General features: G+C 50.3%; 1 protein-coding gene across 1 annotated transcript in view; it reads left to right on the top strand.

The window, feature by feature from the left end:
* Trpc7 (transient receptor potential cation channel subfamily C member 7) overlaps positions 1-7,636 on the top strand; it is a 160,884-nt gene extending 153,248 nt beyond the window's left edge. The window contains exons 11-12 of the mRNA XM_004665085.2: positions 2,766-2,841; positions 6,921-7,636. Coding sequence (XP_004665142.2) covers positions 2,766-2,841; positions 6,921-7,090 — 246 coding nt within the window. The 3' untranslated portion in view covers positions 7,091-7,636. The remainder of the gene's footprint in view (positions 1-2,765; positions 2,842-6,920) is intronic.
* The last annotated feature ends 8,699 nt before the right edge of the window (positions 7,637-16,335 follow it).

The raw sequence follows: 16,335 nt of genomic DNA, 5'->3' as shown, positions 1-16,335 counted from the left end.
ACTAGGTCCTTTGTTTTGTTTTGTTTCGTTTTTGCTTGTATCCTCCTGAAAATGTGCAAAGAACACTTCTCAATTTCTGATTCATTTTTAATTATCTGCCTCTTTTTTCTTTTTCTAAGATTAAAAAATATATATTTATTTGCACCTCTGTGTGTGTATGTACACGTGTGTGTGTGCACATGCATCCAGATCCTTCCACTGCAAACAAACTCCAGACTCATGCACCTTTTTTTTTTTTTTTCATCTGGCTTTACATGAGTGCAAAGAAATTGGACCTGGGTTATCAGCCTTTGCAAGGAAATGTCTTTAACCACCAAATCATCTCTCCAGCTTTTCCTTTTCATGTATTTATTTATTTATTTTTGCGAGAACCAGGCTGATATGGTGGCTTCTAGGGAGGCTACCTAGTCTCCAATGACAGGAAGAGTGTCCCTGGGAAACCCAGTGCTGCAACTCAGGCCTGCCAAGCTAACTTCCAGCCTCCCCGAGAGGAGGGCAGCTTGGCTGATGAGCTGTTTCCAGCACCCAAACAATAAGGCCAGGGGAACACGGGGCAGAGGGCATGGTCACAGGACAATACCCTGGCCTGAATGAGTCAACTGGGGTCGTGAGTGAGAGAGAGCGTTGGCTTGGTTGAGGTGAAGTCTTGGAACCACAGTCTGGGGACATCTCCTTGACTTGGTCTCTTGCCCACTGAGGAAATGCAGACAGCTCTTGTTGGTGATAGGAACTGATGCTGTCAGCTCATAGTGGTCACCTTCTCACTTCTGGGACAAAACACACAACCAGAAGCAGCTGATGGGAGGAAAGGGTTTAGTTCAACTAACAGGAGAAGTTTCAGCATGGTGGGGAAAGCCTGACAATCAGCTTCATAAATCTTCATATGTTGGGATAGAGGGGAATGAGAGTGTCACTGTCACTGTCACTGTCTCTGAACACCCAGAGGATGGAACTAATCAACATCAGATTCCGTCCCCCACCCCCACAGTGACAGCCCTTCTCCAGAAAGGCTCCACCTCCCAAAGGCTCCACCAGCTAGGGGATGGAGCACAAGGCTTCATCACAAACACATGAGGCCACGGGGGACATTTCACATGTGAACCATCACACAGCTCTCTGCACCCAGTTCGCTCCCATTCCACTTACATGAAAAATTTCTCAAGCCTATGTACATAGTCAGGGAGAACTTGGCAACCTGCATAAGGCCCCATAGCGAAGCCGGGGACATTCAGGTTCCTGCAGGTTTCTTCAATCTAGAAAATGCTGCCTGTGGCCCCTGAGTTCTAGGTGTGAGCAGGCTGCTGGACCAGAGGACCACCAAGAAGTGCCCCCTTCTTTTCCATGTTGCTCATCGTTCACGAAAGTCACAAGTCTCAGCTTCTGGAGTATTTTAAAATCTTGTGATTTCACAGGAACCCTGAAATGACTAGCTGGCAAAATCCAAAGTTCAGCTCCTGAAGCCTTCCTGACACTCAGTGCTATTCTTGGTCTCTCTCGTTCTCTCTCTCTCTCTCTCTCTTTATATTTTATCTTTACTTATTTGAGAGTCAGAGAGAAAGACAGATAGAAAGGGAGTGAGAGAATGAGCGCACCAGGGCCTTCAGCACTCCATACATGTGCACCCCTTTGTGCATCTGGCTCACATGGGTCCTGGAGAATCGAACCTGGCTCCTTTGACTTTGCAGGCAAGCGCCTTAACTACCAAGCCACCCCTCCAGCTCTCTTGTTTTCATGAAGCAGGGTCTCACTCTAGTACAGGCTGACCTGAAACTCACTCTGTAGCCCCAGGCTGGTCTCAAACTCTTGGAGATTCTCCTACCTCAGCCTCCCCTAGTGCTGAGATGGAAGGCGTGTGCCACCATGCCCGGCTTATCCCTGGTGCCTCTTAAGTGGAGCTCATACTTCATTCACTTTAGGAGAACAGTCCACACATGAAAGCTGAAGGTCAATGCCACTTCACCACCCCTGCGATGGTGATGAAGGGTCAGGTCTGTGGGCATTCTCTCCCTGTGGGTCTCTCCACAAGGCCTCCAGAGGCTCAAGATGCAATAGAGTCATCCTCTAGTCTAGTCCTAACTTTTACACCAAGCGTCTGTCTGTGAAGAGTGCACGCCCACTGTCACCTCCAAAGGATACAGTGACCTGCGTTAATCTGCTAAGATGTCCCAGCATTCCCCTCCCTGAAATAGAACTGAGGTTCAGGAAAGAGGACATGGCTGACTAGGGTCTAAGCCATCCAAGAGCCTCCATCAGTGCCATGTATCCAAGGTACTCTTCCCTCCTTGCTCCAGCTTTCTGCCTCTGGGAAGTGTCCTGTTCTTACATCCTGGGAAGTAGGAGGATAAAGCAGGGATCTATCACTCTCCTCCACTAGGCAGGGCACCCTGGAGAGGCAGGTACCAGCCTGTTAGTTTACCATGCCGACTCCTGAGGTGGTGAGGGAAGGAGGCCTTTTTTTTTTTTTAATTTTTATTTTTTATTTATTTATTTGAGAGCGACAGACAGAGAGAGAAAGACAGATAGAGGAGAGAGAGAGAATGGGCGCGCCAGGGCTTCCAGCCACTGCAAACGAACTCCAGACGCGTGTGCCCCCTTGTGAATCTGGCTAACGTGGGACCTGGGGAACCGAGCCTCGAACCAGGGTCCTTAGGCTTCACAGGCAAGCGCCTAACCGCTAAGCCATCTCTCCAGCCCGGAAGGAGGCCTTTTATGCCATCATAAATAGGCTATGCTGCCTCTGAGCCCTTCCTTATTTCTCATTTCAGAAAATCATGAAACGGCTCATAAAAAGATATGTCCTGAAGGCCCAGGTGGACAGAGAAAATGACGAAGTTAACGAAGGTAAGTGGGCACCCTAAGTTACGTTAAGTTCTGCAGATCAGAAGTCAGGTGTGGCTTTCCCAGGTTGCCGGGGTGCTGCACTCCTTTCTGGAGGCTGCCTCGCTCATTCAGTGGGCAGATGATGTCCGTGAGGTAAGAGGATCCAAATCTCTATGTCCTTATTGGTGGGCCTAGGGCCACCCTGAGTCCAAACCCAGAGACCATTCTCCAGTCTCAGCCCTTGCCCCCACCCTCTCAGAGCCAGCTTCAGAGTCTCCATCCCCTCTAGCTGCCACCTCTTGTGCCTGGCACCTGTCATGTCCCGTCTCTGACCCACCATTCTCCCTGACTCCTATTCCTTTAAGGATGTGTGTGATGAGATTAGCTCCACCTGGGTAACCCAGAATCATCTCCTAATTTTATTTTGAGAACTTCGGGACATGAACATACTGTAATTTGATCATAATCCCCTCCTGTTACCTTGATTAGGCCCCCTTCCTCACCCCAATTCCAGTGAAGCCCCTACTCTTTGCTTGTAGTCCTTCTATACTGATGTCTCATTCTTTTTCCTCCCTCCTCCATCATCTGTGTGAAAATGTTTATAGGCTCTATATGGTGCACATTTTATGGAAGTAACGACCTCTGCTGTGAGGTCATGAAGACACTACTAGTCCCTTCCTATTTGGATGATAATGTTCCAAAGTACTCCTCCCTACCTTCGGGCTCTTACATAATTTCCTTCTTCTGCAATATTCCCTGATTCTTGGAGGATGTGATAGAATCTCCTAATTTCAAAGCCAGCTGATTGGTGACCCTAATTCCATGTGTCAACTTAGTTCCTGCTTGGCCATAGACCATAACAGAGTCTCAGGAAATGAGTAGATATTAGAGTGGAGATGGGAGACATCACTCTGCCATTCGTAATGATGGCTCCCTTCCCAGGGCCTCGGGTCCATTAAGGTCACATGACCCAGAATATTTCCATGCCCACTTCATTGTATGAGCACACACTGGGAAGTGGAGGCCTATGATCCCATTTTCCACTGATCAGCTCCAGCTGTCCATCCTCTCTCTGTTCCACAGATCAGCTGCAGTGTCCACCATGTCTCTGTTCCAGTGCTCAGCACCAGTCTCCACCCTGTCTCTGTTCCACTGCTCAGCTCCAGTGTCTACCATGTCTCTGTTCCACTGCTCAGCTCCAGTGTCTACCATGTCTCTGTTCCAGTGCTCAGCTCCAGTGTCCGCCCTGTCTCTGTTCCACTGCTCAGCTCCAGTGTTCACCCTGTCTCTTCCAGTGCTCAGCTCCAGTGTCCGCCCTGTCTCTGTTCCAGTGCTCAGCTCCAGTGTCCGCCCTGTCTCTGTTCCACTGCTCAGCTCCAGTGTCTGCCCTGTCTCTGTTCCAGTGCTCAGCTCCAGTGTCCGCCCTGTCTCTGTTCCAGTGCTCAGCTCCAGTGTCCACCCTGTCTCTTCCAGTGCTCAGCTCCAGTGTCCGCCCTGTCTCTGTTCCACTGCTCAGCTCCAGTGTCTGCCCTGTCTCTGTTCCAGTGCTCAGCTCCAGTGTCTGCCCTGTCTCTGTTCCAGTGCTCAGCTCCAGTGTCCACCCTGTCTCTGTTCCAGTGCTCAGCTCCAGTGTCCGCCCTGTCTCTTCCAGTGCTCAGCTCTAATGTCCACCCTGTCTCTGTTCCAGTGCTCAGCTCCAGTGTCCACTCTGTCTCTTCCAGTGCTCAGCTCCAGTGTCCGCCCTGTCTCTTCCAGTGCTCAGCTCTAATGTCCACCCTGTCTCTTCCAGTGCTCAGCTCTAATGTCCACCCTGTCTCTGTTCCAGTGCTCAGCTCCAGTGTTCACCCTGTCTCTGTTCCAGTGCTCAGCACCAGTGTCCACCCTGTCTCTGTTCCACTGCTCAGCTCCAGTGTCTACCATGTCTCTGTTCCAGTGCTCAGCTCCAGTGTCCGCCCTGTCTCTGTTCCAGTGCTCAGCTCCAGTGTCTACCATGTCTCTGTTCCACTGCTCAGCTCCAGTGTCCACCCTGTCTCTGTTCCAGTGCTCAGCTCCAGTGTCTGCCCTGTCTCTGTTCCACTGCTCAGCTCCAGTGTCCACCCTGTCTCTGTTCCACTGCTCAGCTCCAGTGTCTACCATGTCTCTGTTCCACTGCTCAGCTCCAGTGTCTGCCCTGTCTCTGTTCCAGTGCTCAGCTCCAGTGTCTGCCCTGTCTCTGTTCCACTGCTCAGCTCCAGTGTCTACCATGTCTCTGTTCCAGTGCTCAGCTCCAGTGTCTGCCCTGTCTCTGTTCCAGTGCTCAGCTCCAGTGTCCACCCTGTCTCTGTTCCAGTGCTCAGCTCCAGTGTCCGCCCTGTCTCTGTTCCAGTGCTCAGCACCAGTGTCCACCCTATCTCTGTTCTGCTGATCAGCTCCAGTGTCCACCCTGTCTCTGTTCCAGGTTCTTAGATTGTGACAATAGCAGAATTTCTCTAACATCCCCTCTTAGTACAGTGATTCACAACTACAGATTGCAGGCCTGATGAATCAACTGACGTATCTATGACTGATAACACTAAGTCTCCCCCTGTCTTGGCCACAAAGGTCAACCAAAGAGTCTGGCCACTCCAGGGCCCTTTGCCTTATCCAGAGGTACTCAGCATGCAGCTTGCAACTCGGCCATAACTGGGCTGGGTGCTCACTGACACGGCTTAGAGCAGCTCACTGCACTTGCAAGACTGCCAGGCATCATGCCAGCACAGCCCCCTCCCCCAAGCACTGTGTGACAGAGAGGACCTGAACGCCACTGATACAGAACAGGAGATACCTAAGTGTCATTTCACCTTAAATGATACATGACCCTGGAGCTCACTGCAGCATCCCATGTGGATTTTGCAGAGTTGATCCAACTGCATTCTATGTATTTAAGCGTATCTATCTATATAAGCAGGCCTGGACAGATGGCTTAGTGGTTAAGGTGCTTGCCTAGAGTTGAATAATACATCCACAGGCAGAGACTCCCCCTCAGTGCCTAGAACATGAGAAAAGGTTTACACAGCCCAGACCCACTGGACTTCTAACCATATGAGTCACTATGGAGATAAAAAATGAGGGCTGGAGAGATGGCTTAGCGGTTAAGCGCTTGCCTGTGAAGCCTAAGGACCCCGGTTCGAGGCTCAGTTCCCCAGGTCCCACGTTAGCCAGATGAACAAGGGGGCGCATGCGTCTGGAGTTCGTTTGCAGTGGCTGGAAGCCCTGGCGTGCCCATTCTCTCCCTCTCCCTCTATCTGTCTTTCTTTCTGTGTCTGTCACTCTCAAATAAATAAATAAAAAAATTTAAAAAAAAAATGAAAGTGCCCGGGCTAGAGAGATGACTTAGTGGTTAAGTGCTTGCCTGTGAAGCCTAAGGACCACAGTTCGAGGCTCGATTCCCCAGGACCTATGTTAGCCAGATGCACAAAGGGGTGCATGTTTCTGGAGTTCGTTTGCAGTGGCTAGAAGCCCTGGTGCGCCCATATTCTCATTCTCATTCTCTCTCTCTCTCTCTCTCGCTCGCTCGCTCGCTCGCTCGCTCGCTCTCGCTCTCGCTCTCAAATAAAAATAAACCAAAATGAAAGTACCCAACTGGTGGTCTCTGGTTATGGGAGGAGGCAGTGGCACCGGGAGGCCAGACAGCTCCCATGGACCAAGCAGGGCTGTTCGGCAGGGGCTCACTCCTGGGAGGCTGACCAGCCCCAGGGCTATATCCATTGTGCGGAGACATCCTCTCTGGTAGTTGAAAGGTTCTCCTCTCTGCAAGCATCCATAGAAGGAAGCAAAGCATCTTAAAAGTAAATGTTCTAATTAATGAGGGTATTGCTCAGTCTTGAAATCTACCTGTAAAGACTCTGAAACCAACAACCTAACCACCAGTGTGTGAAAAAGCTGGCAGACATCTCCTAGCCCTGATCTCCACTTTTTTAAACTGTGAAGGGGAAGGATTTCCAGGAACAGAGAGGAGGCCTGTACGCACTGGTGTGCTCATCCCCAGTGGACACACGCCCATTGCCCCTGTGGGAACACACAGGCAAGAGTCCTTTCCTCCTACTTCCTTGTGCTCAACAAATTGTTGTCTGTCCTTGCAGGTGAACTGAAAGAAATCAAGCAGGATATCTCCAGTCTGCGCTATGAGCTCCTGGAAGAGAAGTCCCAAGCTACTGGGGAGCTGGCCGACCTGATCCAACAGCTCAGTGAGAAGTTTGGAAAGAACTTAAACAAAGACCACCTGAGAGTGAATAAAGGCAAAGACATTTAGTGTGGCCTGATGGGCACCTCTACCAGCATTCCAAACCAGGCTGGGTGATCCGGCCCCAGCCCCGGTGGGGAGGGGCAGTCCCAGTCCACTCCTCTGGGACTCAAGGGGTTCCACCGGCTCCATCCTGAGCACATGGCTGACATCTCCAGCCCAGGACCTGCCTGGACCCAGAATGGTGAAACGACACTGCTGGGAAAGAAAAGCTGCTCAGAAGAGAGGGAGAAATGCCACCAACACAAGACACCTCCTGTCTGGCCTCGGTGAAATGCGTCCCTGTGGCCAGGGAAGGACAAGGCCATCTTGGACGCACACGCGTGTCCTCCAACTGCACTCAGGACCACAGCTCTGGCTGTGTCCTGGGAAGTCAACCCACCCAACCTCATGAGCCCCTTCTCTTTTCCTCCCTGCCACACACCCATCCAACCAGAACCCGGAGGTGACCTGTGATCTATTCTTAAGTGCCAGATAAGAACCCAGATAGCCTACTAGCAAATAGTTCTATTTGTTTATATAAAAAAGTTTAAAAATCCTAAATCAAAAATTGTACTGTAGAGAAAAGTTGTCATTGTTCAAAGAACAACAAAATCCAAATAATGTATTTTTACCTTTATTAAGATTATCTTGTATTTACTATTTTTACCTAAAATGAAAAGAAATAAAATTACCTCATAAGAGCTTGGGGAATCTCTGTGGATGTGGTACTGTGGGACCATCTGCGTCCCACCTGGTCGGGCCTTGGGAACAGTCAAGCCAAGGATGGCCTGGAGGAGTCTAGACCAAACCCAGAGTCCCACAGCCAAGACCCCAAGAAGTTAGTGACTCCCACCTCCATCATGGCCATCCCCGGACCTGATGACCCCAGCCTCTCCAAGGTCAAGAAGAAGGCAAAGGAAATAGAGGGGGGGGGAAAAGCCCAAAGTTTGCTCTCCGCCCTCCTTTTGCGCTTCAGGGCAATGCAGGGTGTGGAAGGAAGCCTGGAAGCTATACGGGGAATGGAGCCAGGATACTGGACAGAAAGGGGGCTTACATGCTTACATGCCAGCCACCAGAGGGCGCACAGCCCCAAACAATGTCCGTTCCCAGCAGGTTGGAGCGCATGCTAAGGGTTGCAGGAGAGTCCACTGGTCCTAAGGAAACACAGCTAGCAATCCTGGCCAGGGGCACCGGGCTCATACTGTGCGCCAGACGCTGTGCTCAGAGACTGGAACACATCAGCTCTCTGAACCTTCACAGCCGCTCTGTGGCGGACTTCGTTACCAGCACCTTTGGATGCTGGAGGAATAGTCAGGGTCACAAATTCAAATGGACGATACTGCGGAAGGGAAAGAGCAAACAGAAATGCACGCACGAGAACATTCACACATGTCTGTCTAGACGTACAGATTGTCTCCTGCGCCTGTGTTGACGTCTCAACTTTACAATAGTATGAAAGCGCTCACTAGCAACTGCACTTCCAATGGGAGTTTTCCCGGGCTGCTAGGGGTGCGCACAGGACCATGCATCCCCGGATGCTGGGCAGCTGCGGCTCCCAGGCAGCCACGTGACTGCAAGGATAAACAATACTCTATAATGGACATCATTGTCAGCATTTTTGGAGACAGGTATTCCATAAATGGCGTGAGCTATTCAGCACTTTATTATAAAACGGGTTTTGTGTTAGGTGAGGTGATCTCACCCAACTGTAGCTAATGTTAGACCTTAGCACAGGCCAAGCTGTAAGGCACCATGGTTTGAGTGCATTAAATGCGTTTCTTTTTTTGCTTACACTGTTTTCAGCTTATGATGAGGTTCTAGATGTCCCCTTTAAGCCCTGGAGCATCTGCATGTGTACGTAGAGCAAGAGGACTTGTGTTTCAAGATATCCAATATATCAGTAGTAGCAAGAGTTCTTCACTTAACTCTGCTGTAAGAAAACTGCAGATCAGGGCCTGACTGCTCAGTGGTAAGCGTGAGAGCCTGATGAGACCTGAGCTGGGAACCTGAGTTCAAATCTCCAGAACCTATATCAACAGCTGGCGTGAACACACACCCATAACCCCAGTCCTGAGGGGGACAGGAGGCCTGAGAATCACTGGAGCTCAGGGAGAAAACAACAAGTTTTGAGATCAGTAAGAGACTCCAGCTGAAAACAAGAATGGAAGAGCCATGGAATGAGACAGCCAACAACCCCCTCTGGCACCACAGGCGAGAGAGGGCAAGGGCACTATAAGGGCACACACACATGCAAACACTCACAGTTACACACACAAGCAAAAGTAGAACAAAATAAATGTCTTAGAACAAAAGAAAAGAAAAAAAAAACAGATCAGATGAAGCGGCAAATAGAAATAAAGTTGGTCCCAGTACTGAGGGAGGTCGAGGCAGGCTCCAACAAACTAGAGACAGCTGTGCCCTTCTAACTGTTGCTATAACAACAAGGCTAGGCTGTCAAATCTTCCTAAATATTTTTTGTGGCGGTGGTGGGGCAGGGGAGTCAGTATCTGCTGGGCCCTGGTGGTAAAGATAGGAAGCCAGAGATGAAAGATGTTGCTGTGATAGATTTTCATACCTGGGCCTTCCCTGCCCTTTCTGCACCACGCCCATTGCTCATAGAAGATGGAAATGCATCAGCACTCTGCACATTGGGCACACTGCATGGACAGAGCTCATGCCAGCACACAGCGCCTTGGGCACACTGCATGGACAGAGCTCACGCCAGCACACAGCACCTCGGGCACACTGCATGAACAGAGCACTTACAACAGGCATAAACTCTGGTTTTTAACCTAAGGTCAGTAAAGTATCGAGGATGTATTTCACAGCTGGAGAGATGGCTTATTGGTTTGGGCACTTGCCTGCAAAACCTAAGACTCATGTTCAAATCTCCTGGTCCCATGTAGCCAGGCCCACAGTGGCCCAAGCACACAATGTCGCAAATGCACACAAGGGAGTGCATGTGTCAGGACTTTGTTCATAGCAGGCTGAAGGTTCTAGTGTGCCCATTCTTTCTCTTTCAATAAATAAATAAATGAAGTCTTTAAAACTAAAAAAGAAAGGGGGGCTGGAGAGGTGGATTAGTGGTTTAGCCCTTATGAAGCCTAAGGACCCCAGTTCGAGGCCCGATTCCCCAGGACCCAAGTAAGCCAGATGCACAAAGTAGCACATGCATCTGGAGTTAATTTGCCGTGGCTGAAGGCCCTAGCATGCCCATTCTCTCTCCCTCCCTCCCTCCCTCCCTCCCTCCTCTCTCTCTCTCTCTCTCTCTCTCTCTCTCTCTCTCTCTCTCTCTCTCTTTCACTCTGCCTCTTTCTCTGTGTCTGTCTGTCACTCTCAAATAAGTAAACAAAAAAAAATTGTTTGTAAAAAGATGTGTTTCAGGGATGGAGAGATGGCTTAGCAGTTAAGCGCTTGCAAGTGAAGCCTAAGGACCCCAGTTCAAGGCTTGATTCTCCAGAACACACATTAGCCAGATGTACCAGGGAGCGCACGCATCTGACGTTCGTTTGCAGTGGCTGGAGGCCCTGGCATGCCCATTCTCTCTCTCTCTCTCTCTCTCTCTCTCTCTCTCTCTCTCTCTCTCTCTCTCTCCCGATGTCTGTTACTTTCAAATAAATAAATAAAAATAAACAAAAAAAGATGGATTTCAAAGAACCTTCAGGTCCACACATGCCTTTCAAAGCATGTGTTCACCTTCCTCTGGAAAGGGTCCCTGCATCTGGTATTGCATTTCTGCCCAGGCCCCAGGGCCGGCATCAGATCAACACACCCACTCAGCAGGTGCTCCTGTTGTCACGTGGGCATGTGGTCACCAGTCGTGCATGAAGAAGGACCCCAGCACCCAGCGAGGCCCCTTTTCAAGCCTGGCTTCTCAACGGAGAGGCAGACGTATCTGGTAAGAAGATCTCCCTTTCCGGAGGGATAAGTTAGCGATCTTTCTGGACGATTTCCTCTCAGATCTCCCACTTATCTTCATTCATCACAATGCTCGCAAAACACTTGTGAGACGAGTTATTCGATTTCCCTATCTGCCTTCAACCAGAAGCAGTTGGCAGCCCTGTTTTCAAGCCCTTTTTCTAACAAACCTAAGTCTTAAAAATCTGTCCCTTCCAGAGATAAAGGAAAACAAGTCCCACTACATAATTAAAACTGGAAAAGACAACCGACACCATCCATTAGGCTTTCAACGCTGTCTGTGTCAAGAAGATAAAGACAGTCCAGAAATGGTCCCCATGGGTGCCACATGGGTGCGGGGGGAGGCCCGGGACTGGAGCTCCTGGAATGGAGGGCGGGTGGAGCGCACCGGCCTGGAGCTTAGTGGCTTGCCGGGTGCTGAGAAAGTCCCTCTTCTGCCCCGAGTCCTTGGCCCACACTGAATTATCCAGGCAGAGGAAACAGCTCTTGGAAACACTGGACAAGACAGAGAATGGAAGGTGATCGGAGCTCTGGCACAGAAGGGAGAGGTGTCTCTGGAAACACTCCTGTCCTCTGCGGTTCTGCTCCAATGTCACCCTCTATGGCCGTGACCTTCTCGTTGCTGGAAGAAAACACCACACCAAACTGGGCATGGTGGTGCACGCCTTTAATCCCAGCATTTGTGAGGGAGAGATAGGAAGATCACCGTGAGTTCAAGGCCACCTTGAGACTACATAGTGAATTCCAGGTCAGCTAAAGTCAAAACAAATGAATTAATTAAACACCAAAAGCAGCTGATGGGAGGAAAGGTTTTATTTTGGCTTACAATCTCCAGAGGCAGCTTCATGACGGCAGGGGAAAGCATGGCATGAGCAGAGGCTGGACGTCACCTCTGCCACAGCAGGTGGGAAACAGCAGCAAGAGAGAGAGCCAAGCTCTGGCCATGAGGGGCTGGCTAGAACACCCCTAAGCCTGCCCCTGACAGCTTACCACCTCCAACAAGACTCCACCTCCCAAACCGCCACTAGCTTGGTACCAAGCATTCATAGTGCATAAGCTTCTGAGGGACACCAGACTCAAACCATCACACTATCGTCTTCCATGACGTTAATGCATACACCCTGTGTCGTTCTTCACTACCCAAAGGGAAGCTTCACGAGAGGGCCCCTTCCAGTCCTTGCTGTTACTCAAAGAACGGGCCCTCAGTGAAGGGCCCAGGGTTATCCTAGGCCCCAGATTTCTGAGGTGCCTTCAGATGGTACCACTGGGACCTGAAAACCTCCACAGGTCTGCAGAAAATGCACTTGCATGTCGGCTTAGGTGTAGCTGAGCCTGAGCGGTGACGCTCCATTCCCTTGGAGTCATAGCCTTTAGGGACACCATGTGCCCTTCCCAGCACAGCACCATTCCATGCCGGAGAGACTCAGGAGGGGCAGCCCCTGGCCAGGCCTCTGGGATGAGCAGAGGTTAAGCGCAGAGGTCTTCAGTCATTCATCACCTTCTGAGGGCTTCGAATAGGAACCAACAAATGCAAGTGACACTTCCTCGACAAACCCCCCAATTAGACCCCGGAGCTTCTGCTAACAGCCCATACTTTCAGGCTTGAGAAAGCACAGCGGTCCTTTGCCTGCCACTTATCTCCTTCTTTCCCAACAAGTTCCCAAAGCAAAGGGAAGGCAGAGGGAGACTTCCTGACGCAAGCCTGAATCCATGACAGCAACCAATGTCAACCAAGGAAAGCTGTGATGGGTCATCTTCCCAGGGAGACTACGACACCCCCCATGACACCCCAAAAGCAGCCTTATGAACTGTCACTCCTTCAAGGGCACTATGAGAATTGAAGAAGGGGGCATCACTTCACCCTCTCATTGCCTATTAAGCCCAGCGGGAAGGAACTCCAGAAGAGGCACAGATATGTAAGCTGACATTAACCAAGCAGGCACTTGTCAAAGGCTCCCAGGCTCGGCTCAATCCTCCTGTATATGGACCTCACTGTTCTGTGGAAGGCAGCCACGTGAAAACACCTGCTAGCTGACTATTGGCATGCTATTTCTCCTCTGCTTCCCCTAACAAGCACCTAGGATATCCTATCCTTTTGCTTCAGAGAAGGAATGACATAAGTAAAAAAAAAAAATTAGTGTTTGGGTTCTGCTTTCCAAAGGCCTGGGTCTTTAGACTGAGGGGGGAGTGGGGGAAACTTGAGAGAAATGGTGATGGAAGATGGAATAGCATTGGGTCGCCCATACCCAGAGTTACTTTCATCAGCCACTCATGAGCACAGAGAGGTCCAGGCAGCAGGCAGGGAGGGCCAGATGGAGCGCTCTGATGCCCTAGAGCACCAGGCCTTGGCTGGGTCAGCACCCCAGGGCAGTCTGGTGCTATGGGAAGGAACCAGGGAGCCACAGAGTCCTTGCTGGGAACATCCAGCTGCTGCCCTGCACCTGAGAGGAATGGGGATGGGGAGGGAAGAGGCCTCCCCCAGTTCTCACTGTGGTCTCTTGAAGGTAACTTTAAATGTGCTGATTTCAGGACCTCAGGGTGGGTGAGACAGAAACAGCTGGGGCAAACACAACCCAATCCATGAGAGCACTGTTACTGGTTTTGATCTCAAATGGGTCATCTCAAACCAGTAGCTCTGAGTTCATGGCTTATGACTTGCAAAGAATTGACAAGTGCAGACATGAAGGAAGGGTAGGTTAAACAAAGGTTTATTATAAAAGAAAGTGAAATTGGCTAGAGAGATGGCTCAGATGTTAAGGTGCTTGCTTGTGAAGCCTGACATCCTGGGTTCAAATCCTCAGTACCCACATAAAGCCTGATGCACAAAGTGGCACATGCATCTGGAGTTGGTTTGCAGTGGCAAGAGTCCCTTATGCACCCATACGCAAATTCTCTCTCTGCTTTCTCTCTCTCTCTCTCTCCTTGCAAATAAATAATAGACAAAATTCTTTTAAAGAAAGAAAGTGAAAATAATGCAAAAAGTAAAAGCTCTTCAGCTGGGCAGGGTCTTAGGTGGGTAATCCGCATGGAGAATGGGTCTTGTTTTCTTATGACCTTGGCGATATAAGTAAGGCCTTGCATTGGGATGAGCTTTACTGGCTAAGTTTAAATGAACATGGAGGGCCCTGATGGGTAGGTAGGTCATGGGGAAGAACACAGACTCAGAATAAGCCAGACAACTTCTGATGAGGAAGAACCAGGAAGTAAACTGGAAGGCTGCCCCTGATGCCTGTCTTGATAAATCAGTTCAGTTCAGGCTGGCAAGGTCTTGCCAGGACAGGTTGATATCTATGTTCCTTTGGATCTATGTCCCTATAACTACCTACAAGAAGAAAAAGGCTGCCCTGCTCCTCGAGTCTGTCAGGATCACCCACATGGACTGGCAGAGGCCCAGGTGTCTTATGGGCAGCTAACGTACAGAAGCCCACACCAGCCCAGGTCAATGGCTCCACCCTGCCTTGGCTGGTTGGGAGCATACTAGAGAAATAGAAAGGGGCTGTCAAATGACATCAAATGACAGGCTAGGTGTCTGAAAGCAAGTCCACACAGACCCAGGGAAGCAGCCCCTTGCAGCCATGTTATTTCCACCCAGGAATAAGAGAGCTGGCAGGGGCAAAGACCAAGGAGAGAGGACAGTGGTGTAGGCTGGGGTTCAGGCCTCCCACTAGCTGTGACCACATCTTATTTCATGACACAGACCAACACCTGACTCCAGTGTAGCCAACTAGAACCCAATCACTCCAATATCACCTGCAGACCGAACCAGGGCCAACTGTAGTTTGGTCTTGTGTCTCAGACACAGATGGAGTTGCTGAATAGAACGTGCATCGACTTCTCCAGGAGACAAATCCCTGCCACATGGAGAGGACTGTGTGTGAATGAACCAAGGAACAAGGAGCTTCGGGAGGCAGAAGAGGGGCTGGGGAGATGGATAAGGCAGAGAAGGGAGATGGGGGTGAGGCAGTGCAGCGTTGCCCCCGAGTGCAGCCCACCCCAGCTGCCTGCTTCCTACCGCTCTTGCCCCAAACTGCCACACTGTTTCGCTTGAAAAAATAAATGCTCAAGATGAATCTACAAGGGGTGGGTAAGAGTTCATCCATTCTGCCCAGGTCTCTGGCTTTTGGCCTCTGTGGAGGGAACAGAAAATGGAAGTGCCAAGCAGAGACGCAAAGTGGAGACAAGAGACAAGAATGCAGACGTGGTGAGCACTGCCACCCTCTCTGCTAGTGGGATCACTCTTCAGAGATGCCAAAAGCAAGCAGTAGACACTTTTGAGGATGAGCAGTTCCTGGCTGGTCCTGTTGCTGCCATGAATAGGAAATTCATAGCCTCATTTTGCAAGTACACGCTGGTGAAGTGGACTATTGGCCTTACCTAAGTATCTCGCTATTGGATTCTGGGGACTTCTGCGGTTTCCCATACACACAAACCATCGGAGCTGTGTTCATCCTACAAACACTCCTGACACGGGCTCTTCATCCGCCCAGACCTGGGCAGGACAGGAAGTCGCTCTTCTGATCACTATGTTGACAAAACAGAACCGAGCAAGCCCCCAAAGCTTCATGCTCAGCGCCAATCAGTCACAGCACAGCCTGAAGCAAAGCAGAGCCCTCCCCAACTGGCAGAATGAAATTAGTTGTCCCCAAGCTTGAGGATCCCCGCTGAATGGGGAGCATTCTACCTCAGAGCCTCGCCTCACGTTAAGACACTCCCAGCCATTTTCACTGTCACCCGCAGCGTGAGCAGAATGCATATTCCCCACTGCAGCAAAGGGCCTCACACCCTGTGACGTTTCTCCTTCAGAGATGCATAGATACTTATCTGTGTCCTGGGACTCCAGAGCCTCTCTGCCCCCAAGTGCTCAAAGTGGGGTTATCGTCATCCTGGCGGGGGTCAGAGGAGGTGGTAAGGATTGGGATTCCAGGCACTCTGCACAGATTTCCATACTCCTCCCAAAGGGTCCAAATGCCATTTTCCTGATTCTTAAAGATTTTCAATCTGTCTTTCCCCTGGGAACACAAGACATGAGAGATTCAACCTGATGTGAAATACACATGAAAAGGCAGTTAACAATTTGAGACAAGAATGTAAACATGTGAGGACACCAACTGAGTTGTCATTCTGCATCCAGCCCGTGTACGCACCGACTTACCCACAGGGTCCCAGGCCAACTCTTTTTTTTTCTGTTCATTTTTATTTATTTACTTGAGAGCGACAGACACAGAGAGAAATAGGCAGATAGAGCGAGATAATGGGCGCGCCAGGGCCTCCAGCCACTGCAAACGAACTCCAGACGCGTGTGCCCCCTTGTGCATCTGGCTAATGTGGGTTCTGGGGAATAGAGCCTCGAACCA

The sequence above is a fragment of the Jaculus jaculus genome, chromosome 6, assembly GCF_020740685.1.
Source record: "Jaculus jaculus isolate mJacJac1 chromosome 6, mJacJac1.mat.Y.cur, whole genome shotgun sequence".
NCBI classification, from domain to species: Eukaryota; Metazoa; Chordata; class Mammalia; order Rodentia; family Dipodidae; genus Jaculus; species Jaculus jaculus.
This window is presented reverse-complemented; position numbering and strand designations above follow the sequence as displayed.